Here is a 25855-nt window from a genome sequence, read left to right as displayed (position 1 = left end):
ATATCATGTGATAAAAACTTCTTTTTCCTAACATGTTGATGACCCCTGGAAAAGGAAAGTGTTCTCTGATCTATTGGACCAAAACCTTTCTTCTTTCCCCCGGCTTTCACACACAGATGGAAGTGAGTGGAACAGGGTGGCGGTAATTTGAGGTCATTCCCTGGGATAAGTGCAACTCTAATTAGAGGCAGGAAATGTTTATTTGAGTTTTATTGGGTGAGTCAGTTTGGCGCAGCTTTAGGTCACTCTAAACTTGGGGTATCCTGTTTAAGTCAAATAATCATAGTTTTAAGCAACTGGAAACAAATATCAGATGTATGCGAATGAAATTTTTACTTTCTCAACCAGCAGACTATAGGGTGGAGTTTTTACCATTTGGCCAATTGTAATTGAATTAAGGCTTTTCTCCAACAAAAAAGGCATCTTCCCTTTTACCAAAAGTGGGATGGACTCTACCCTCTCTGGCTTATAGACAATCATTATAAGAAAGAACCATGTCTACAGACAATGGAATATTATTTAACCTTAAAAAAAGAAATTTGGAACAATGTGAATGAAACAGGAGGATATTATGCTAAGTGAAATAACCCAGACACAGAAGGATAAATACTACGTGATACTACTCACCTGATGAATCTAAAATAGTCAAACTCATAGAAGCAGAGAGTAGAATAGGTTGGTGGCTTCCAGAGGCTGGTGGAGGGGAAATCAGGGAGGTGTTCACCAAAAGGCACAAAGTTTCAGTTATGAAAGATGATGATAAGTCCTAGTGATTTGCTAGGCAGCATAGTGCCAATTTCACAATACTGTATTGTATACTTAAACATTTGCTAAGACTGCAGTTTTTATGTTTTCTCTCTCTCTCTCTCGCACAGACACACACACACACGCGCGCACACACCAAAAATAATAATAATAATAATGAAAAGAATGGACAGGAACTTTGGGAGGTGATGGATGTGTTTATGGACTAGATTGTGGTGATGGTTTCATGGGTGTATACTCATCTCCAAGCTTATCAAGTTGTATGCATGAAATATGTACAGCTTTCTGTATGTCAACCAGACCTCAAAAAGTACTTTTAAAAAAAGAAAATAATAAAAATACAGCGTTGCATTTAGAAAGAAAGGGAAAAAGAAAAGAACTAGTCATGTGAAAACCCATTTTATATATCCCATCTTACAACTGGTGTGGATGGAATTGGCCTTTGCTATAGGAGTTTGGTTGTGATAACTCTGAATTTGGAGAAAGACCACAAGAAGGTTATTACATACTTGTGTATGGCTTTGAACAATGGGAGTTAGCAGGGGGTGAAGGCCTAGTAGAATAAGGGCTGAAAACATGTGAAAATGACTTTTTAAACATCATTAAGGTGGTTATTTTTGTTATTATTACATAGGAACATTGACATCACAAAAATAATTATTACTCAGATGAGACTCTTTCATTCTGTATGAATTGACAGGCAAGTCCCCAGTAAGAAAAAAAAAATCCTTCTTTCTATTACCCACACTGACCTTCTAGAAATACAGAGTTGGAAGTTCTGGGACACTGACTAAACAAGGCTCTGCCTGTAGTTCACACATAGTCTGTCTACTTTAGAGCTAGAAAGTCCCACTCATCATTATTTACTGTTCTCATTTATTGTAATGATGGTTGTACTTTCTTTGTGGCTTAGCATTCAGAAATGGGGAAATAAATTTGATTTGGTGAAGTTCCCCAAAGTGGCTGGATATTTATTTTGTTTCTACCAAGGAAGTGTAGTAGTGAGGAATGAGGATTGCTTGTTTATCTTTTTCAAAGACAATAAAACATTTTGGACAATGGAAATGGGGAAGAGAGAATAACTTCAGGCTGCCTTCTTCCAATCCACCTTGAACTCTGCTTCCAGAAGAGTTTTCCTTAAAATCAACTTGATGCCATTTTACAACTCCAAAAACTTCCAGGGGCCGGACGTGGTGTCTTACACCTGCAATCCCAGCACTATAAGAGGCTGAGGCAGGAGGATCACTTGAGGCCAGGAGTCAGGAGTTCAAAACCAACCTGGGCAACATAGCAAGACTCTGTCTCTAAAAAAAAAAAAAAAAAAATTAGCTGGACATGCGTGTAGTCTCAACTACTCAGAAGGCTGAAGTGGGAGGGTCATTTGAGCGCAGGAGTTCAAGGCTGCAGTGAGCTATGATCATGTCACTGCACTGTAGCCTGGGTGACAGAGCAGGACCCTATCTCAAAAAAAAATAAGATTTTAGGGTTCTTTACTCCCACCTATGTTCTCAGAAGCACTTTTCTGTCTCCTTCCTACCTATTTCCTGGATCTGTGCACTGTTTCCTAAATGACAGTTTTTTTACTGAGCTCACACCTACCTTCCTCATTCCCACATGTAATTTTCATCTCTGCTTACCTGTGCCCTTCAAGGTTGTGCTTCTAATTTGCCAGGCCTTCTCCTCCTCCCACTCACATTGTTCAAGATTTTACTCAAGTGTAGTCTTTGCCCCAGTTCAGCTTTATCTCAAACAAATTCCTATAGCAGTGGTCATTTTCATCTACCAGTTGTACTATAGAAAATATAGGAGTTTCTGGCCGGGCATGGTCGCTCACGCCTGTAATCCCGGCACTTTGGGAGGCCGAAGCAGGTGGATCACAAGGTCAGGAGATCAAAACCATCCTGGCCAACATGGTGAAACCCCATCTCTACTGAAAATACAAAAATTAGCAAGGTGTGGCAGCGTGCGCCTGTAGTCCCAGCTACCCGGGAGGCTGAGGCAAGAGAATTGCTTGAACCTGAAGGTGGAGGCTGCAGTGAGCTGAGATCATGCCACTGCACTCCAGCCTGAGTGACAGAGCAAGACTCTGTCTCAAAAAAAAAAAAAAAAAAAAAAAGGAAGAAAATATAGGACTTTCCATAGGACTGTTTTGTATAATGATCTTCTCTAAGTGATAAAGCCTGGATGAGAGATGATTATTCTCTAGGGGGTGCTAAGATACAATCCAGATACATAGGCTTCACAATCTGATTGGATACAGGAGAGTTTAGCACATAATTATACAGCATTTTGTGTTGTTTTCCATGATTTCCTGTCTTCAGTTTCTATCTCTTGAAAAACATAAGCCATGGCTTATATCATCTTCTATATCCCCCAGCCACCTACCCAAAAGCTGGGCACCCAGGAAAGACCTGTTGAATTGATAGGTTAGATGATATGGACGTGGAGGGGAGAAGATGTTTCAGAGTGTGAAGTTAGGACCCACACAATTTCCTTATATGGTACATTGGAGAAATTGCTCATGCTGTCACTAGCACATCAAGTATGGGCTGTTCCAAGCCTGGTCTTTAGTTGGTCATTTATGTGAAATTGATGTAAGAGCTATAAAATCTTTGCACTTATAAACAGTTGACAGGTGATGGAGAATCTGTGTGTCCAAAGAAACCTAACTGCTGCTGAGGGGAAGCCTCTGGCTGTCCATCACACCTTGAAAGGCAAACAGGGCAGGCCTAGTTTTCTCTTCAAAGGCAGGAAAGGTTAGCGCTCTGGGAAAATGGAGCCCGATGGGAATTTCAAACACACGATGTGGTTCTTCCAGCTCATAGGTCATTATTAACTATTCTTACCCTAAATGGCCGTGACACATAATCTCTTTCCTAATTTTATTATTTTACTTGCTATCACAAGACCGTAACTTTTTAGACATTCAGGTGAGATTAAGGGAGGAGGAGGTGGAATAAGGCTTTTAAAATCTTTGATTGCCTCAGAAAACATATTTGCTTACTTTACCAGGAAGTTGATGTTTTGTTTTGTTTTGTTTTCTACCCATGCCAAGAGGGGATTAATGAGTAGCTGCTGGGTTTGCCAGCTTTCTTTTGATTTCGTTTATGTAATTAAGCAGTTCTCAGAATGACTTGAGGTTCTCACCCTGCATCAAAACATGCTTCTCAAATGTGTTACATTTGGAGGTCAGAAACAATGCAGACTCAGTAGAGGGAAGGGAAATGAAAATTTTACCTTGCTTTAAAACACCCTTAATGTATAAAAAAAGAGTTGATCATGCTTTGGGGTCATGAACATGGAGCTTTGTTGAGTAGAAAACAAGTTAAAACTAAAGTTCAAAATGGGCTAAAGTTAGAATAGCTCAAGATGAGGTTTTACAATAGAAATGACCTGGGGAAACCAACTCTGGATTACCTTTGAGTTTCTAGCAATCTGAACCGTGTCCGTGGTGGGCGTTCAATAACTCAGCCATTTGACGGAGACATAATAGGAACCCAGTATGTGCCTGGCTCAGTTCAAGTTGCTGGACTACAGTAAGGAACTAAAGCAACAAAAATTCCTCCTCTCATGGTGCTCCCTGGAGCAAAGGTTGGATGAGCAGATTTTGCTTGAGCGCCTCCTCAGGTATGGAGTTTGGAGCTAGTATTGCTTGGGATTGCTAGGAAGACTAAGTGTGTTCCTCAAGGAGCTGAACATCTCACTGGGAAATGAATACAACTACCCAAAGAACAAAAGAACCACTCAAGTCCATAACCAAATACGGGGGTGTTGATATAGACAGAACCTCTGAAATGGTGAGCGTGGGCACCCAGCTCCAGATTCTGCAGACACAGGCTCACGGAAGCAGGCTGACTTAACTAGCTAACTTAGCTAGCTAAGCAGTAAGAATTTGCAGTTACGCATACACACACACACACACACACACACACACAGAGAGACACACACACATTTTTAGAGGCAGGGTTTCACCGTGTTGCCCAGGCTGGAGCATAGTGGTGTGATCACAGCTCACTGAAGCCTTCACCTGTTGGGGTCAAGCAACCCTCCCACCTCAGCCTCCCAAGTAGCTGGAACTACAGGTGTGCACCACGATGCCTGGCTAACTTTTTAATCTTTTTGTATAGACAGGGTCTTGCTATGTTGTTTAGATCTCAAGTCATCCTCCCACCTCAGCCTCCCAAAGTGCTGGGATCACAGGCATGAGCCACCACACCTGGCCTGCAGATATAAATATTTAGATCACTCTTTGCTTCTTATAGCCCCCTAATCTTTTTTGTTCTTCTATTCACATAGTGTTTGCTTTTAAAAGAGATTATAACAACTTCTCTTTCAGGTTAGTTCAATTCCCTTAAAAAACAGCAAGCCAGAGTTACCAACAGTTCCTGCCCTCATGAAGCACACAGACTATGGGGGGAGAAAGTCATAAGTTAATTACACAAATAAAACCTCGGCTGTGCTGAATGCTACAACAGAGAGTGTAGCACGTCATAGGGAGATCTGACCTTGTCAGAGAAGTCAGGGGCAGCTTCCTGGAAGAAAAGATGGTTGTGCTGAGATCCGAAGGGTGAGGAGGGGAGAGAAGAGAACGTTCCAGGCAGAAAGAACAGCGTGAGTAAAGCCCTGGGGAAGAGGGAACAAGTGACAGCTGGAAAAGAGAAGACTGAGAAGATCACAGACTTTGAGGCATATTAGAGAGTTTTCCGTTTATTCCTAGAGTAACAGGGAGCCTTTAATAGAATCAAGCTATAGAAGCTGGGCACAGTGGCTCAAGCCTGTAATCCCAGCATTTTGGGAGGCCAAGGCGGATGGATCACTTGAAGTCAGGAGTTTGAGACCAGCCTGGGCAGCATGGCAAAACCCCATCTCTACTAAAAATACAAAAAATAGCTGGGCATGGTGGCATTTGCCTTTACTCCCAGCTACTCGGGAGGCTGAGGCAGGAGAATCACTTGAACCTGGGAGGCGAGGTTGCAGTGAGCCAAGATCACACCATTACACTCCAGCCTGGGTGACAGAGCGAGACTCTCAAAAAAACTAAGCAGTAGACTTACAGGAGGAAGGGGGGTGGGTTACAAGCAGATTTCTGTTTCGGCAGGGTCCCTCTACCTGGAGTGTGACCAGCATTTGGAGGGGAACTGGAGTAAATGTGGGGAGTATCAGCAGCAAGCCATCTGCAAGAATCTAGACAAGGGATGATAGTTGCTTAGGCCATAATGGTGGGCATGATGGTGGTAGAGAGAGAGAGAAAAATGGACAAGTATACAGGGGAAAAGGTACAAAATGCAAAGATACGATAAGTAAACATGACAGGACTTGGTGAGGGCTGAGGGAGAGAGGAGTATTAAATGACTAAGGTTTCTGAAGGGTGAAGCTTTGCCCCGAGACCTAGAGAACTAGCTCATTGGGGGCAGATCGTGAAGTCAATTTTGGACATGTTGGGCTTGAGTGCCTTTGGGGCATCTGGGTGGAGATATCAGAACTGCAGTTGGATGAGTGGTCCAGAGCTTGTGAGTCATCTGCGTAGAGGTGCCTTGGAAACTGGGCGTGGAGGAGATCCTCAGCAAGCACTCAGTGAGGATGGGGAGCATCTGGAGCCCAGCCTTGTGGGATTCCGACACTTAACAGCTGGGAAGAAGCGAAGCCCATGAGACAGGCAGAGAAAACCCTGCCAGAAATTTAGGGGGGAAACCTGAAAGCCAAGGGAAACAAGTGTGTGTTGAAAGAGGATGTGGTCAGGGAAGAAAGCTGCAGAGAGGTCAAAGAAAATGAAGACTTATGATAATAACTGCTCGAATACCATCTATAGCAACAGTCATAGCCAATCTTCATTTTGAGCCAGGCGTTTTAACATATAATTTAACCTTCATGAGAATTCTATAAGGCAGCTTCTGTTACTCAATCGTCTTGATTTTTTTCTGAGACGGAGTTTCTCTCTGTCACCCAGGCTGGAGTGCAGTGGCGCAATCTCAGCTCACTGCAACTTCCACCTCCCGAGCTCAAACGATTCTCTTTCATGCCTCAGCCTCCTGAGTAGCTGGGATTACAGGCGTGCAACACTATGCCCAGCTAATTTTGTATTTTTTGTATAGACGGGGTTTCGCCATGTTGGCCAGGTTGATCTTGGTCTCCTGGCCTCAAGTGATCTGCCTACCTCGGTCTCCCAAAGTTCTGGGATTACAGGCATGAGCCACTACGCCCGGCCCATCCTCATTTTTACAGATCAGAAAACAGCACAGAGAACCAAAGGCATTTGCCCGAGTCATCTGCAGCCAGTGAGTGATAAAACCGATATGGGAACGCCTCTTTCTCACCCCACGGCCCCTACTCTTAAAAGCTGTGTCCAGTGTTGGTAGAATAAAAAGCAGCCAGAGAGGACGATGCGGAGGGGAGATTTTTCCCCTTTAGAGATTTACATTCTCCTAAACACAGTCAAGGAAATACTCCGTTGTTGCTAAAGTCCAAGTCCAGGGCCAGTGACTATGGAATGGGCACCTCAGTGGCTGTTTCAGGTGGTGTGGTTCAGTGTTCGGTGAATGATCCAGCCATACTTCCCATGTGGAAAGGCTTATCCTGGTGCTCCAGGGCAGAGGCTGTCACAGTGTTGTCCCTGGCCTGCCAGTATTGCCCGGAAACTTGTTGAGGATTCAGATTTTCAGACTCCGCCCCAGATCTTCTGAACCAGATATCTGAGTGGGGGGCTCAGGAATCCATGTCCTAATAAGCTTCCATGTGATTCTAATGCGCAAGTTTAAGAGTCTTTGTTCTTGGAAGGAATCCTTGAAATGATAAAAAGGAGACCAAAATAATATAATCCTTATATTGCACAGATGCAAGATACCTAGGCAGAAACCAGATAGAGGGGAGTCAGTGCTTCTCAACCCTGGCCGCACATGGGAATCACCTGAGGAGCTTTCACAACTACTGAGACCAGGCCCCCACCCTCAGAAATTCTGACTCCAGTGGTCTGGGGTTGGCCAGAGCCTTTAATTTTTGACATGAGGATTTGAATGGAGAATGGCTGATTGAATAAACAGTCGGCAAGGCAGCCCGTGTACTTCTGATTACAAAATTGTACTCTGGGGAGAAAACGAGGTAGGCCTTGAAGGCGAAGGGCAAAGTAAATGGAAGAAAAGCTGGACTTAGGCCCTTTGTGAATACCGGTAAAGATGGAATAATTCTGGAGACTGCAGTGGGGGTGAAGGTAGTTTGAATTAGTAACAATTCTTAACTATGGACTTTATTTTCAAAGAGATGTCAATAGTAAGATATGCTTCCTAAATAAAGAAGCTCATTGGTAAATGTTACTGAGACCTAATGGAAAATAATATGCTAACATCCTCCTGGAAGCTTCACTTAGACTATACCTATGTGTTAAAAATGTGGGCCAGGCGCGGTGGCTCACGCCTGTAATCCCAGCACTTTGGGAGGCCGAGGCGGGCGGATCACGAGGTCAGGAGATCAAGACCATCCTGGCCAACATGGTGAAACGCCATCTCTACTAAAAATACAAAAATTAACTGGGCATGGTGGTGTGTGTCTGTAATCCCAGCTACTCAGGAGTCTGAGGCAAGAGAATCACTTGAACCAGGGAGTCAGAAGTTGCAGAGAGCTGAGATCGCACCACTGCACTCCAGCCTAGCAACAGAGCGAGACTCCGTCTCAAAAAAAAAAAAAAAAAAAAAAAAAAAAAGAATGTGCTCTGCCTCTCTGGCCTCATAAACCTCACCATTTACTTTGCTAATCTTCCTCTACAACTGATCTGGTCAGTTTACTGGCCCCTAAACTTGCTCACTCCATTGCCATGTCCTGGCATTGGTTCCTGCCACCCCCGACCTTCTTTTTCTCTCCAGGCCTAGCTGCATCTAAAATCCTCCATGGCCTCCCAAGTCAGAGAGCTCCTTTTTCTCTGAATCTTTTTAGCACCTTTCATGCATTCGGCTCCTATTTTGTTTTTTTTTGTTTTTTTTTTTTATCATTTTGCCCATTTCCCATCTCCACCCCTGGGTAATAAGCTCCCCAGAACAGCAATAGCTTATAATTATTTGCCCTCACCTAACAGCTTAGCACCCTAGGAGCTTAGAATGTAATAGTCAAGAAACGGTGCAAAGAGAATGTCAGTCCATCCTCTCCCCACATTATCATGGATTGCAGGTAAGAAGGGGCCACCTACAATAAGGTGTGACTGTGGTTTGGCCATTCTGAGGGCTGCCTTGCAGGAGGAAACCATAGGGGATCCTGGAAGGAATATCCTCCAAAGTAAAAAGTGGCCCTCACAGTGAATGGGGGTTCACAGTCTTATGATTCCACATTGCAATCTATTGGTCTCCTGGGACTGCCTCAACAAATTGCTGCAAACTTGGTGGCTTAAAACAATAGAAATATGTTCTCTCACAGTTCTGGAAGCCAAGAGTCTAGCATCACTGGGCCTACATGAAGGTGCTGGCTAGGCTGTTCTCCCTCCAGAGGCTCTGCTCCTTGCCTCTTCCAGCTTCTGGGGCTGTCTGCATCCTTTGGCTTGTGACTGCTTCACTCCAATCTCTGCCTCTGTGGCCGCTTGGCCTCCTCCTCCCTGACTCAGGTCTCCCTCTACCTGCCTTTTATAAGGACACTTATGATTGTATTTAAGATTCATGCTGGTAATCCAGGATAACCTCCCCATCTCAGGATCCTTCACTTAATTACATCTGCAAAATCCTTTTTTTTTTTTTTTAGCCATATAAGGTAACATTCACACATTCAAGGGTTAGGACCTGGATATCTTTTAGAGGACGATTGTTCAACCTACCACACATATAAAGGCAACTGGGGCCCCCAAAGGGCAGAGACTTGTCCAAGGCCACACTTCCAGCTGGCAACAAAAAAATCAAAGATCCAGGTCTCCTTCCTGTCCATTTAGGCTTCTTCCACTAGACCAAGATGATGCCCACCGAAGGAAGACAGAGAAAAAGTAAAATTGTGCTTCATACCCTAATCTGTGTGCTTTATTCGTTTGTCTTCTTTCTGGATCAGGTGCTACCAGGATTCACCCACCTTTGAGGCTTCCCCCTTGAGTCCTGGTAACCTTACGCTGAGCTCACACTAAGCTGGCCTGTGTGGGCAGCTGCAATCAAATGACCCAAATGGCATTTTCTTCTCTCCTTTCAGGACCGCCTCTTTTTCGTCATGGAATATGTAAATGGTGGAGACCTCATGTTTCAGATTCAGCGCTCCCGAAAATTTGACGAGCCTCGTTCACGGTTCTATGCTGCAGAGGTCACGTCGGCCCTCATGTTCCTCCACCAGCATGGAGTCATCTACAGGTAGCCTCTTCTCTCCTCCTCTCTTTCCTGAAAGTGAAGAAAATAAAGGATGCTTCAGACACTTGAGTTGACTTCAGCTCCTGCCCACTCGTCTCTTAGCAACCTGCTTTAGATTAGTTGTTTGTTCCAATTTGCTTACAGAAGACTTTTTGGGGGGCTGTTTATTCCTGTGAATGTTAGTATTTGAATGGCCCTGGGAGATTTGACCCACTGTTTGTGCCAGTTTTGATTTAAAGCTCAAGCATGACATTTTAAAGGCTTGGTGCCAGGTGACCTTGGTGTGACCTTCATTTCTCTCTCTCCTCCACCCTCTTCCTTGAACATCAGGGCATTCTCTTTACGTTTTTCTTCTGTGCCATGAACTTCCTCCCCTTCCCAGTCTCTTGCCACTTCCTGAGTTTGTTTGGCTTAGTTTTCTCCAGCAGATAGAATCAGGGAAGGAGGAGTTGCTTGAGGGACTGGGGGTTTATGATCTTGGGTGGGGAACAAGGAATGGGAACTAGACAATATCCAACAGGAAGTGACTTTTTGCAGATCATCCAATCCTTTATTACTACCCACTCCCCTTCCAAGAAACACACGCACGTCCACACACACATGCACGCGCACACTGATTTTCCATAAAGAGAACAAGACTATGCAGGCTCTTCTGTGAGGTCAGGAATTCTGAGGGAGTAAATATTTATAATTAGCAACAAGGACACTAAAGTTCCTTAAGGTTTTCTCAATGGCTGTTAATTTCTTCACTTGGTCTTTGCTTCCTCTTTTTTTGTTTTATTTTATTTTATTTTATTCTATTCTATTCTATTCTATTTTTTTTAATCGGGTAGAAGAGTAGCTGGCTTGGTTTCACCTAGAATTTGGTCTAGTGGAAGAAGCCTAAATGGACGGAAAGGAGACTTGGATGTTTGATTTTTGTTGCCAACTGGAAGTGTGGCCTTCGACAAGTCTCTGCCCTTTTGGGGCTTCAGTTGCCTTTATATGTGTGATAGGTTGAACAATCCTCCTCTAAAAGATATCCAGGTCCTAACCCTTGAATGTGTGAATGTTACTGACCTGCTCCTGGGAGCAGTGCCCTGGCTAGATGTTCTTCAAGGCATTCTGGTCAAACCCACTCCAGGCTTCCCTTCCTTCTGCCATCTCTTAGCTTCCTTAGTCAGTGATTTCCTAGAACCCATATAATAAAGCCCATACTTCCTAGCCTGTCATTCATGGCCCTCTGCCATGGGAATCCATGCATTTGTTTTCTATTGCTGCATATCCAATGACCACAAACGTAATGGTGTCATACAGCATCTATCCATTATCTCACAGTTTCCATTGGGTCAGGAGTCCAGGCATGACTTACCTACATGCCCTAGTCAGGGTATCACGAGGCTGTGATTGAGGAGTCAGCTGGGCTGCATTCTCTTCTGAAGTTTGGGCTCATCTTTCAAGCTCATGTGCTTGTGGGTAGAATTTTTTTCCTTGCAGCTTTAGTACTTATGTGGCTTGCTCCTTCAAGGCCAGCAGGAGAGCGAGTCTTTTCTGCCGTAAGTCTCTAACTTCAGGGAAGGTCTGGGCTTTCTTTTCAATGGCCCTAATCAGGCTTACCCAAGATAATGTCCCTTTTGATTAACTCAAAGTCAGATGATTAGGATCCTTAATTATATCTGCAAAATCCCTTTGCCATATAATGTCGCATAACCCCAGTACTGATATTACGTCAGCTTTGCCATATTCTGTTGGTTAGAGGTAAGTCACAGGCTCCACCTTACTCAAGGGCAAAAGATTATGGGATTATACCAGAGCATGAGTTGGGGGTCACCTTAGGCTGTGTCTGCTACAGCTTCATATACCTTTCTCTCCTCACTTCCCACACCCCTTGTTTCGCACCCACAAAGGTTCTTAGCTTTTCTCAAACTCACCTGCCAATTTCCAACTTTGCTGTGCTTCTGCCCTCATTTGCACCTCCTCTGTCCAGCCCCAAAACCCCATGTAGCACTGCCTGCCTGGCCCCATCAGCCAGAGTGAGTCTCTCCGTCCCTCACACTTTCCTTTGTGAAGAAATTGCAATTTGAGACTTTCATTGCTGCACCTGCCACTGTTCACCTTGTGGTAGGATTGGACATCTATATGGATCCTTCACTAAATTTCAAACTCAAAGGGCCATTTCTTCTTTTTACTAAACCTTCAGTCTTCCTTTATTCTTATTCTACATGCTCTTCTTGATTTGTGCATAATGAATATCAACCATTGACTTCAGTTAATGGTCTGAATGGCCTTAATCCCTATCCTCAAAGCAATTTACAAGCTACTTAGAGATGCAGGAGTTGGATACAATGCACGTACTTCAAGGCTGTGCATTGTTAGGTGCCAAGGACAAGAAGAAAAATGCCATTCCTTGAGATGTCTTCCCCATCTCTAATACAGTGAGTACAATCACCAACATTTTATTGCAGGGATACAGAGAGTCAATTTAAGGAATGTGTCCAAAGCCATACTTGGTAAATGACAGACATAGGAGGTATAACTGACACACCAACTCATGCTACACACCACGACACTTGTCACCCTGCCTTTTCAAGTCCAACTCTAAACTCCTTCGCTAATCATTTCAGGTACTCCAAAATTTGACCTTCCCTTAGACATTTCTGCTTCCCTAAATGAATGCCTTCCTCTCACCAACCTGTGACCACTTTTGCCCTATTGGCTTCTATGAGCCATTCTCTCCTCCCCACTTCCCTTCCCATTGTCCTAACCATTCTTATCACCATGGCTGGCTCCTTCATCCTCTAAATGCTGGTTTTCCCCAGGGCCTTCCTCCCTCCTCATTCTTATCCTACATACTGGGCAATTTCAACCTTCCCATGGCTTCAGACAACTTCTACATGTCAATGACTCTTCACATCTCTATATCCAGCATTCCTCTATATCTAGCCCCCCATTATTTCCAGAGCCCCACATAAGGTCTCTTCCATTAAACCTCCCCCCATCAACGTTGGACCTTCCCAGCCTTCTCCCTTCTTCCCTGGCTAGTTTGCAGTAGTTACTGTCTTCACTAGCTCACTGCCTCTTGGTTTTCTGCCCTCCAGTCTATCCATCCACCTTCCCTCCATTGCTGCCCACTATGCTTCTAAAACACAGATTGGTTGTTGCATGTTCCCCTTCTTAGCAGCCTTCAGCCCTTATAAGATAAAGTCCAAACCCCTTTGGGAACCAGACCCCTTCACGCCCTGGCGCTGGGGCTGCTGTGCATAGCTTTGTAGTTTGGGCCCAGCAGAAGTGAGGGGCACAGGCCGTGGGTGGGGGAAGGCATCCAGCCCCTCTCCACTTGCATGGGAAGCTTCAGCCCTCAGCAAGGGATGCTTTTCTGCCCAGAGGAGATGGAGTTTTGTGCTTCTCACAAAGACACCGTACTGTTAACAGGGCCCCGATGGCTATGATGACCTTTTGGCCCTTATCCCCATTGCCACCCTTTAGGCACTCCAAATTACTTGCCATTATCCCCCAAATACCATTCCCTCTCACTTCTCTAAGACTTTGCCCCCATTGTCCCTAGGATTCCCTCGCTCCTAATCTGTGTCTGCATCAGTGGTTCCCATTTCGCATCCAAGATCTGACTGCCTCAGGGTCTCTGGTTTAAAAAAATACAGATCCTATAATACTGGGGGAAGGGAAATAGGTAAGGGGATGGGTGAAAACAGAATGGTCATGAGTAGGTGATTGCTGGAGATGGATGATGGGCACTTGGAGTTCACTATTCTGTCTACTTTTATGTATGTTTTGCCATAATAGTCATAAACACAGATTCCAGAGTAATACTCCTGGAGCTATTGATTCAATAGATCTGATATCTGGAGTTCAGGAATTTGTGTTTTTACAAAAGTGTTCTCTAGGTGATTGGGGGACCATAGCTCAAGAGAATTTCATCTCAGGACCTCATCAAGCACTCCAGCTGTGAGCAGCCTCCGCTGACTCCCTCCCCTAGTGGGATCATGCCTCCCCTGAGCAACATGACAGTCTCTTTATTGTGCATTTTGCTTGTTCCCTCTGCCACGCTTGGATTTTTACTTATGATACCTCTTCTGTGATTGAGAACTCCACCTGACAGTGCTTACCTAGTTGATCTAAGACAGTACCCTACTGGCAGTAGATGATCAATAAATATTTGTTCTTCTAGTCCCTACTGCCCCAGAGTCTTCTAATCCAGTGGGTTGCTACCTCACAGGTATATATTTCTCCAGTCTTTGTTTGAAGCATTTCTAGTGTACAACATATTTTTTTCTGTGACCCTAAAAAACGCCCCATTTCTTCTTATCTTTTATTTTATGGATTTGTGAGGACCCTGTGGTCTGTGTTTCCCATGCTGCCTTTGTATCAAGCTGCAAAAGGCTCTGTGAAGGGCTCTGTGGGGAAGTCTATATGAGGTTGATGGAGAAGCTGTACGTATGTGTTTCTGCCTGTTTGCTTCTGGCCATTCTGATCCAGGCAGAGACCATGTTTTGTGTGATACAGGGAATTTATGTGGGAGACAGGCAAGACCAAATTTAGGAGGACAAGTGTCATTGCTCAAGTTGAGATAGAATTTTCCAGCCTTCCTGTTGGAATTGATATACAAACTAATTAGCAGCTAATTGGTCCATGTCCAAGAAGTAAGAGAAGTCATTTCTCTGGCTCACACTTGAAAGAGAGCCCAAGCAGATAGACACAATCTCCTTTTCCTCTGGTTTCTTTTCCCCCTGGACAGCAGAGGGCGCTGTCTCTGTGTCCCCTGTTGGACACGGGGTGGGGGAAGCAGGGGGGAGGGGTGGGGGGGAAGCAGGGGGGAGGGGTGGGTGGGGGAAGCAGGGGGAGGGGCGGGTGGGGGTTCCTGTCCCTTGTGCTGTAGTAGAAGAATGCATTAGATCACCTGTTTCCACTCTTCCTAATTATGGCATTTAACCACCCGCCCTCCCCATACACTTGTAGACACTGTGGGAGGTTTTTGAAGGGTGGGCCTTCCGTCCAAGGTTGATTCAGGGAAATTCCTCCTCCTCAGCATGCTGCTCCGTGCTTATGCATGTTAGTCTCCGAGCTGCTCAACGGCAGCAGCTGACTCTCAGAGAATACTCCCTCTGTCCACATGTCATGAAGGAGAAATTTTGTGATGATGCCTCCGACCGTGAGGGGAGTAGGGGGGCCTGGGAATGGAGCTGAAGGCTTGGCAGCCAGGAAGGTATCTTTTTATTCTTTTGTAATCCAGAAGCCAGGAGCACTGTGCAGCAGAGGGTGGAGAAAGACGTAGATTCCATAGCCCTGACCAACTGTCCCCATGTTTTCTGCCTGCATCCTCATCAATAAAGTGGGGATGATAGTTATACCTTCTCACAAAGTCATAGGGATTTCATGAGTGAATAGGTCTAAATAATTTTAAATAAATACCACCTGCCACACAGTAAGTTCTCAGTAAATGTTAGCCAGTCACATTATACCTCGAATTTACACTACTAAGATACAGTGAAAGAACATTAGAGATTTCTTATCCATCCCAGTCTCCAAAAGGGATGCCTGAAATCACTTTAGAGAAATGAATTATTTCTTGTCCTTTTTTCTTCATTCTTCCCTTCTGATAAAATTGAACTCTTTCTTTTTTGAAATGATAAAGTAGTAGTCATAGGAAAAATACAAATCTAAGCAGTGAAGAAAGGTGTAAAGTCCGTTTTTCTTCATCAAACTCATAACTACCCGGGGTAAACAGTTTAACAGTTTCTAGAGAACTTTCTGAGAAATCTTCTTGAGCAACTTACAAAACCTCTTTGTGACTGGTCTCCACTTGTGAAGTTCAGGTAGTACCTGCCTTGTCTCTTTCAAAAGGTAGCTGAGAGTGATTGCTGGAAGTCAGACTGTGATAGAGGATATGAAAGCCAGTGGGGAAATGACAGTGCGTCTTATTTATGTCACATATCATGAATAATTAAATAATAAATAATCCTTAGATTCTCCAAGCCTTTTGATCTCTAATGAGCCCTTATTATCATTCCCTGAGAGTCAGTCTTCCCTTACTGCCTGTCATGTGCCCCGTGCCAGAACTGGGCAGAGGGGAGACAAGGAGAGAGGAGGTACCTCTGCCTTGGCCAAGCCCAGATTCTTCTGTACTCAGGGGATACTTAGAAAGGGCTTTCCTTGTTGACCATGATGTTTATAAAAAGTCAAATAAGAATTAAGAGCAAGGAACAAAAATTCAGTCAGAACCTCAGTGCACCTTATAAACCTGTCTTAAAAAAAAAATAAACCTGTCTTAACTATCTTGTTCTCTCCAGAGCCAGGGAACAAAGCCCAAAGGAGAGGCTTAGGAGGGGCTTTCCTAGAAGGAGCTGGGGTTATACTGAGGTCTCTAGCTGTGCCCTCCAAACCAGGCCTCCGTATGGAAAATGCATACGAAGTTGTGATGTAAATTTTAGTCCTGCCATCCTGCTAGTCAGAGGGGAAAATGTGTGCCTTAATCTTGGAATCATACCCTGCCATTGGCACACAGTTAGGGATTTCCTGACTTGAATGAAGGTCTTTAGTTAAACCTGAGTTAATAACTGGAAGGTCTAATGTGTATTCTCATCCTCTTTTAATACATTGTCAAGTTATTTAAAGCTCTAATACAAAGAAAGGGAGGAGAAGGTAGGGGCATCTCTTTTTGCCTTTGAGTCTTCTAGGACCTGACCTTTAGAAAGTCACTGAGGGTACTTGGGGATCGTTTTCCCCAGAGAGCATCGCTCTTAGCTGTCAGCGTTACCCCACCCATTATAGAAAATAATATTTTGACATAAAACTCCTAAGGATCTAAGGGCCGAGTCTCTAATGGAAGGAAATCAGCTACCATGGCAGAAATGATGAGTGAATGTTAAATCAGGGAGGGCCTTGGAGACTGCATAATCCATCTCCTTCGTTTTATAGATGCCCAACTTGGAAACCAAAATTGTGGAATAACTCACCGGAGTTTACACAATGAGATAGTATAAAGCTTAGATGTTACTTCAATCAAAGATATACATATAGATGAATCAGTTCTACATGGTGTTCTGGTTAATAAAAAAGCAATTTTTTTGCCTTCCCTTCCCTCAATTTCCCCTTCCAAAGAAGCAACCACATTCAACTTGTAGCTAGGTCTTTTGGTATGTACCTCTGTATTTAGAAACAATATTATCTTATTGTACTTTTCTTTTTTTTTTTTTTGAGACAGGATCTTGCTCTGTTGTCCAGGCTGCCATGCAGTGTTACAATGATAGCTCACTGCAACCTGGAACTCCTGGATTCAAGCAATCCTCTCACCTCAGCCTCCCAAAGTGCTGGGATTACACAGGCATGAACCACGGCACCTACCCTTATTGTTATTTTAAAAACAATTATTTTAGACATTATCTAGTGACTTTCCACTGTGGAAGATGAGGATTTAGTTCTGTTTCTCACCCACTACCCACCTCCACAGCCCTATCACATACCCACACCCTTCCCAACCTCCCATCCTCTCAGTATGGTTTACTGTAATTTTGGTTAAATGAATATATAGTATACATTATTATGACTGTGAAATACTATTTGGAATTCAGTTATGTGGTATGCTATAGTTACTTTTCCTTCCCAATGCATTTTTTTTGTTTATTTTCCCTGGAGTTAATAAATATCTCTTTGTTTTCTATGTAATTATTATTGATTCAACCACAGACCCTCTACAAACTGTCCATATCTCCTTTTAGGATGTTTAGGTATAATCAGTATTCTATCAATTTCATATTCTTGGATACATTCTTCGCCAAGCCTTGTAAACTATTCCAGTCTAAATGGTTACCTTCTGCCCTGTGTGCCTGCTGCAAAGCTATCACCCTGGGATCCCACTTCACTTTCATCCTAGGCTTCCTTTTCCCACTATCCTGTGAAGTTCCTGGTTCCAGTATCCCCTGCCTTCCTCTTTCTTTGTATACTGCATCAATTTGGTGAAGCACCTTTAGTAGATTTCTAAGAACAAATATATAAGAAGTGAAATATTGAGACTTTCCTTTTATATCTAAAATCATCTTTATTTTACTCTCAGACTTGATGAAGAGTTTGACTGGGCATAGAATTTTAGATTAAAAAGAATCTTCAGATGAGATCATGTCCTTTGCAGGGACATGGGTGGAGCTGGAAGCCCTTATCTTCAGCAAACTAACACAGGAACAGAAAAGCAAACACTGCATGTTCTCACCTACAAGTGGGAGCTGAACGATGAGAACACATGGACACATGGTGGAGAACTACACACACTGGGGTCTGTCAGGGATGGGGTTGGGAGGGTGGGGAGAGGGAGAACATCAGAAAGAATAGCTAATGGATGCTGGGCTTAATACCTAGATGATGGGATGACCTGTACAGCAGACCACCATGGCATGCATTTACCTGTATAACAAACATGCACATCCTGCATAAGAACTCAGAACTTAAAATAAAAGTTGAAATTTAAAAAAAAAAGCATTTTCACTCAATTTTAAGGTATCATTCCATTGTCTTCCAGCTCTCAGTGGTGCTCTGCAAAAGTCTGAAATCAATTGAATTCTCAATCATTTGTATGGATCTATTTCTCTTTTCCAGAAGTGTGTTAAAGCTTTGTCTCCATTATTCTAAAATTATTGAATGATGCGATATAGGTCTGTTTTCATCTATTGCACTCACCCGGGATAGATCTCTTCAATTTAGAAAATTAAGCCCTTCAGTTCTAGAAAATGTATTATTTATTTCTTTAATGATTCTTTCTCTTCTGTTTTCTCCTTCTGGAACTATCATTCAGATATTGGACTAGTCAACTTGGGGTTCACCATAGACAAATCTGTGTGGCCCACTTAGTTGGGGAACCTCAGACTATCACTATTTTTAGGCCTTTCCTCTTGGAGTGCTTCGATTACTCCCAGAGTCCTGCCTAAAGGGAGACAGCCTGGTGGCCAGCACCGCAGGAACCAAGTGAAGCCAGATTAGAGGACCCGGCTTCCAGAATACACATGTTTATTTAATTCTCCTATGTTCAGTACTATACCCTCATGCCCACCTACCCTCACTCCATGCTTAGTCTAGAGATCCTGTTTCACTTCTCCAGAGAATAAACCTCTAGGGACAGGGAAGGGGCCGTACCAAGAAGAAAAGAGAATCTGGATTTATAACTAGTTTTCAACCAAATCTCTCTTTTATCTCTCTCGACATCACCCTCATCTCCAGAGTAACTGTTACTGCATATTTCCTGAGCTTTGGGGATAGGAAGATGGAAATTCTGCAGCAAAAATTTGATTGCTCTTGACCTTCCCCATTGCTGGTTCAGGATTCAGTTTTCTTGGGTCTACTAATTCAGTTACCACTCATCTGTTTACTTTCAAGATTCCAACATTGTTTGCATTCTTTTCTTATTCTCTCCATCTTTGTGTGTAATTTTGGGAAGGAAAGTAAAATAGTGGTGAATATTCAAAATCTACAGTCTTTATCCAGAAACGAACAAGAATCATAATAACAGCAGCAACAACAATAATAGCAAAACACTTATTTAGCCTTTGTTTAGCCAGACACTATTCTAAACACTTTGCACATATTACTTATTTAGTCATCACACCAACCTTATACAGTAGAAACTCTTATTGTCCACTGGATTTACAACCTTTCCAAAAAGGAGATGTTGCCACATCCCACCACCATCACTGGCACTGTCAGTTCACCCTGTCCTTTTTGCTGCCAGTCAGTTTTACATGGGAAGCAACATTGTATGTTGGAGACAGCACAGAGTTTGAGGTCAGAAGAATGAGGCTGAATCCTGGGTCTGCCTCATCTTTGTTGTGTTTTCCTGGATAGAATAATTAAAGTGTTTGAAATGCAGTTTTCTCATTGTTCCACGGGAATTATAATGCAAACCTCTCTGGACCGTTTTGAAAATTACATGAGAAAACATTTGCAGAAGTGCTGAGTGCAATCTTTGACACCTAGTAAGCTCCATTATTATTGGTTGGCTAACGGAGAACACAGTTTTGGAGTCAGAAAGTGAATGGGCTTTCTGATTCTTATGTTGAAGCTCCAATCCCCAGTACCTCAGAATGTGATGGCATTTGGAGATAGGGCCTTTCAAGAAGTAATGAAGGCAAAGTGAGGTCATTGGGTGACCTAATCCAATGTGACTGATGTCCTTATAAGAAGAATAGATTAGGACACAGACAAGCACAAGGGAAGACCTTGTGAAGAAACTGGGAGAATACAGCCTTCTGCAAGCCAGGGAGAGAGACTCAGAAGAAACCAACCCTGCCAGCACCTTGGTCTTACACTTCTAGCCTTCACAACTGCAAGAAAATAAATCCCTGTTAAGTCACTGAATCTATAGTTTTTTGTTATGGCAGTTCTAGCAAACTAATACTGAGGACCTCAGTTCAAGTCCTAGTATTGCCACTTACTAACTGTGTAGTGCTGGGCAAATGACCTCATCTCTCTGAGCCACAGTTTCCTCATCTGTAAAATGGCACCACTAATGTATATTAAAATAAGAGGGCAAGGCCTGTGGACTTGGCATACATTGTAATAGTTAAATAAGCTACTGGGCATAAAAATGCCTCTGGGGTTGTTTGGGGGCTCAGTCAGTGCCTGAGGAGCTACAGGTACCCCCATGATGGTGGCAGTGCAGTAACACTGCAGTCTGGGAAGAGAAGGTTGGTGGATATGTGAGTCTGTGTCTCTTTTGCAGGCTAAGGGCCCAGATCTCACAACCAGGTGATATTTTATTCTTGTGGTCACTTTGGGACCCAGGGACAGGATATATAGATACTGATAAATGTGCATGACGGTAACCAATGGGCTGGAAGGGCTGACAGATCTGCTCGCATTATAAAGCTGTAAAGTCGGCTGGGTGCAGTGGCTCACACCTGTAATCCCAACACTTTGGGAGGCCGAGGCGGGCGGATCACAAGGTCAGGAGATCGAGACCATCCTGGCTAAGATGGTGAAACCCCGTCTCTACTAAATATACAAAAAAAATTAGCCGGGCATGGTGGCGGGCGCCTGTAGTCCCAGCTACTCGGGAGGCTGAGGCAGGAGAATGGCATGAACCTGGGAGGCGGAGCTTGCAGTGAGCCGAGATCACACCACCACACTCCAGCCTGGGCGACAGAGCAAGACTCCGTCTCATAAAAAAAAAAAAAAAAAAAAAGCTGCAAAGTCTGACTTTGGTGCCTTGACTTCCCCGTTGGGCTCCCTTTGCACCCAGCCACCTTCATGAGAACCTGGCCCCATGCCCTTGTCCCTATGTGACCTGCTTCAGCAAAGAAGCTGCCTTTGGAAATGTGCACTTTAGTTATAAGAGTCATTCTGTCCCTCTTCCATGTCATATAGATGAAGAGCTTGTCCCCTACTAAAGGAATGCCAAATACCAGCATGAGTTTTTCAGGAGTCATCACTTTTATATGGGTCCAAATCTACTTGAGGCTGAGACTATCTTTATCCCAAACTGATTCCATGCAGTGTTACCTGCCAATGACAATTGGGGGGTGAAAGCATTGTGACCTAACAAAGGGGAAGGGAGGAGGAGAGAGGAGAGACCGAGCTGGCTGGGATGAAAGCCAAGTTTACATTCCTTGGAGGAAGCCGCGTTATTGCTGACCAGCTTAGAAGTAGAATTCTGACTGCCATTGACATCAGAGGTTCAGAGCAAACAGGAAGTTTGGAACCAAAGGGAAATTCCTGATTAAATTTGTTTGAGTGTTTCAGCTAGTAATGTGTGTTCAGAGCAAAAATTATGAGGGACCCCGTCATCTCTTATTTTTGTGTCTTTCATGGTAGCTCGTATAGAACTGAGAACCCATTATAGTGGTTAAGGGCACAACTTTGGAACCCTTGGTCTCTAACCCTGCCTCTGCGCTCATTAGATCTGTGATGTTGGGCAAAGAACTTAACTTCCCTAAACCTCAGTTTCTTCATCTGTTAAATGGGGTTATTACTCCCCCTCACCCACACAGAAATATTGTGAGAATCAAATGAGAGTTAGTACAAGTAAAGCAGTAACAGCTGGTTCTAGTACAGAGTAATTGCTCACTAAACATCAATTAATGTTATGATTATCATTGTTATTTTGCAAGTGGCTGAGTGCACAGTTCATAAAATTCACTTTGTCCATCTCAAAAATGGGGATGAATGTATCCTGCTAGTTAGTAAACTGATGAAAACACTTTGTCTAGTTAGAGTCTTCCAAACAAGGGCTAATTTGAGGTGTTGGGACCTGTCCTATATAAGGGAATTTGACATCAATATATATTATTTTATGACTATGCTGTGTTCTATAGAAAGTAGACGTCTTGGAACAATTATTGCTGCAATATATTCAACAGCCAGTACTGAATGCTCCAAGGCTTAGTCATATGATTGTTGTTTCTTCAATGCCTTTGGCTAATGATTGAGCTACTAAAAATGGGAATTGTTTCAGCAAACAAGTGGCAGCTTTGCCGTGGTAAGCAGAGTCCTGTGTGAATGTTTGAAGCTGGTCTCTGTGATCCCTCCCAGTTGGCCATGTTTGTTTCAAGATGACTCAGGCTGGAGGTGGGGTGAGGAGGAGAGTGGTAGGGGGTACCATAGTGAGCTGAGGCAGTGGAGACTACCCTTAATTGGCTTTGCTTCCCTCCGGTGATGCAGCAGCAATCTAAGGATTCATACTGGTAATTGTTGCCACCTTCTCTCTCCTTGCTTCTGGGTCTCTTCTTCCAACATTCTTGGCCAATTAATTCTGATAAGCAAGGAGTTGGGTTGCTTTCTTGCTCAGAAGCCTGCCATGACTCCGTTATCACAAGACACCCACGCTCTTCTGCCACTTACTCAAAGCCACCCATAAGCTGACCCTGCCCCTAGCTTCCTCTCTGGGGTTTGTATACTGGTCTCTTTCTACCCCACAAGACGACCCTTTTCTATCTCCTCAACGGCTTCTCCAGCTAAGCTCCTCTTTGAGTCACTACTTGAGCCTAACAGAGGTGCTCATTGACAGGCCTTTGACACACCCATGCACAATGTGCATTTATTACCAAGATCTTAAGCATCCACAGTCACAATACAACATGTTTCCACCACCCTGTACCTCTGCTTAGGAATACCATACCTTTTCCTGGAATAAGGAAAAGGTATGTTTTGTTTTGTTTTGTTTTGTTTTTGCACTAACTTTTCATCCTTTGAGATTCAGCTTCAGATCATTTTTCCTGGCTGTTAGTTGTTTCTTCCAGCGAAGTTAGTTATTTCTTCCTCCTGTTAACATTGCATCGCTACATTATATTCTAGCACTTCTTATACTGCATTGCAACTATTTCTTGGTTGACTGACCCTACAGAGTTTCCATGGGTTATGATAAATGTATGGTTATACCCAGTGGCCCATGATTTCTTGACTAACCTATTTACATTTATCGAGAAAACTCCAGGGAGGTGAGGGAATTTTCTAAGCATATTTGGCTACAGGATATATTTTCTAATGGACTTCTCGCTGGACCACTCTTCCCCTGGGCCTCCTTTCTGTGTGCATGGCCCCATTTCACCTGTCTTTTTAGTCTTCACAAGGTCTGGTTGGTGAGTTGCTGCAGTGGAAAGAATACAGAGTTAGGAATTAGGGACCAGAACTCCAATAAAGCTCAGTCTTAGTTGGGTGTCCTTGGGCAAATGACTTCACCTTGCTGGATCTCAGTTTTCCTACCCACAAAATATGGTGGCCAGACTGGATGATCTAGCTCTGTGATCCTAAGATTGTTTGGTCTGGGAATGCCTTGAACAGCATCTGAAAATGAATTTCTGAAAATACTGTCTCAAAATTACCTCAGTGAGGCTCCAGAAGGTAACTGATGTCAAGTAACAAGAGTGCCCCTGAGGAACATTCAGAGATCTGGGCCCACAATTCCTGTCATTCCTTGGAAGGTGAGACTTCATTGGCTGGTGGTCCTGTGCTCTGCTCTCGATATGTCAAATCACCGTCTGTGATTTACCCTCTCTAATTTACCCAAAGTCCTCCCTCTTAACCAAAACAAATAGCTTTTGGGGGATCTGATATTGCCAAGTTTAAGTATTTGCTCCTGTGGCAAGCAGAGCTCCCTCAAGGGGCTGTAACCAACCATGTAAGCAAGAACTGCTGGCCGAGGAGCAGTGATGCTTGCTCAGAAGTCCTAGTCCTGTCAGGATTGAGAATGCCACACCCCCGAAACAACACCCTCTCGGAAGTGGGGCATCTCTCGTGAAATCCCCTCCCTTGTTGGAAATCTGCTCATGCAAAAGCATTCATCAGAAGGGGGTTTCTTTCTAGATTTGTACTTTTGTCTGGGGAAGCAACTAAGAAAAATATCTGTTGTTTGGAGAGCAGTATAATTTAAGCAGACATTCATTTATTCAGTCAATAGACAATGAGTAAGTCATTGCTGCTGTGCCAGGTATAGGATTCCAAGATGCCATGACAAGGAAGAAGAGCACATTCTGTCTCTACCCTCTTTCTGAATCTTCCTTCTTTCCTTTACTTTTTTCTCTTCTCTTTTCTTCTCTTCTCTTCTCTTCTCTTCTCTTTTCTTGATGGGATCTCACACTGTCACCCATGCTGGAGTGTAGTAGCATGATCTCAGCTCACTGCAACCTCCGCCTCCCAGGTTCAAGCGATTCTCCCACCTCAGCCTCCCTGAATAGCTAGGATTACAAGCACCCGCCAACATGCCTGGCTCATTTTTGGATTTTTAGTAGAAACGGGGTTTCACCATGTTGGCCAGCTAGTCTCAAACTCCTGATCTCGAGTGATCTGTCCGCCTTGGCCTCCCGAAGTCTGGGATTACAGGTGTGAGCTACCATGCCTGGCCTGTTGCTTTTTTAAAAAACTGATAACCAGAGAGACAGTCTCTGCCCCTTTGGCACTTGAATTTAGGCGGGGATAGCAGACAATAAAAGAAACAATAACAATTAAGAGTTATGATAGAAAAAAATACGGAGTTGCCAGGGAAACACATCACAGGGATACCTCAGCCAGTTTAGAGAAAGTCAAGGAAGGCTTTCTGGAGGAAGTGACCTCTCCTGGAGAGGTCCAATGGGCTAAGTAAGAGTTGGCCAGAGTAAGAGGACATGGAAGAGTGGCCCAACGAGTGGGAACAGCATGTGCAAAGGTGCTGGTGGAGGGAGAGGGAATACCAAATGGGTCTGCGGCTCTACAGAATTTGTATATGCCTGGAACTCAAAGCACAAATAGAGGCCAGGGACCCTAGCCTGAGAGGCTGTCGAATGACTGTAAATGCATGGTGACATGACCTCAGGTTTTATCTGGAACAACATGTGGGAACTGAAAGATGATCCTAGTATTTAATAGAATTTCAGAGGTGGGAGAAAACTTGGGAGGTTAGTCCTCCAATTCGCTCTTTTATAGATGACTAAACTGAAACTCAGAGACAACATGGCTTGTCCGAGGACTCTCGGTCTCATAGCAACACAGACAGAACCATGAGTTGGGACTCTGGTGTTTTGATAGTGTATGCTGATAAACTGGCTTTCAAAAAAAAAACAAAAAACCAAAACCCTGGTTTGTAGCATTAACTGATTTCTATGGTATAAATATTCCCCCTGGGGCCAGTTTCAAGCTATCCATGTTGAACAACCAGTTCACAAAATTCATGAAATTTTAACAATCTGCTCTTGTGAGCTGGTGTGAGCTAGCTATGGCTTCCAGCAGGAAAGCTGATTGTGCGTGTCTCTTCCCCATTCTGTGTTCCGTCACATTCCATTGGTAGCTTGAAATCAACCATGATGGTAGTACTTATACCATGGAAATCAGCAAGGGTTTTCCGC

General features: G+C 43.7%; 1 protein-coding gene across 3 annotated transcripts in view; it reads left to right on the top strand.

Moving 5' to 3' along the window:
• The window catches only part of PRKCE (protein kinase C epsilon), a 531054-nt gene that overhangs the window by 421073 nt on the left and 84126 nt on the right, over positions 1 to 25855 (top strand). For all 3 annotated transcript variants that reach the window (XM_003262805.4, XM_030799764.1, XM_030799765.1), the window contains exon 11: positions 9913 to 10067. In XM_003262805.4, coding sequence (XP_003262853.1) covers positions 9913 to 10067 — 155 coding nt within the window. The remainder of the gene's footprint in view (positions 1 to 9912; positions 10068 to 25855) is intronic.

This window comes from Nomascus leucogenys, chromosome 19 (genome assembly GCF_006542625.1).
Source record: "Nomascus leucogenys isolate Asia chromosome 19, Asia_NLE_v1, whole genome shotgun sequence".
Classification (NCBI taxonomy): domain Eukaryota; kingdom Metazoa; phylum Chordata; class Mammalia; order Primates; family Hylobatidae; genus Nomascus; species Nomascus leucogenys.
This window is presented reverse-complemented; position numbering and strand designations above follow the sequence as displayed.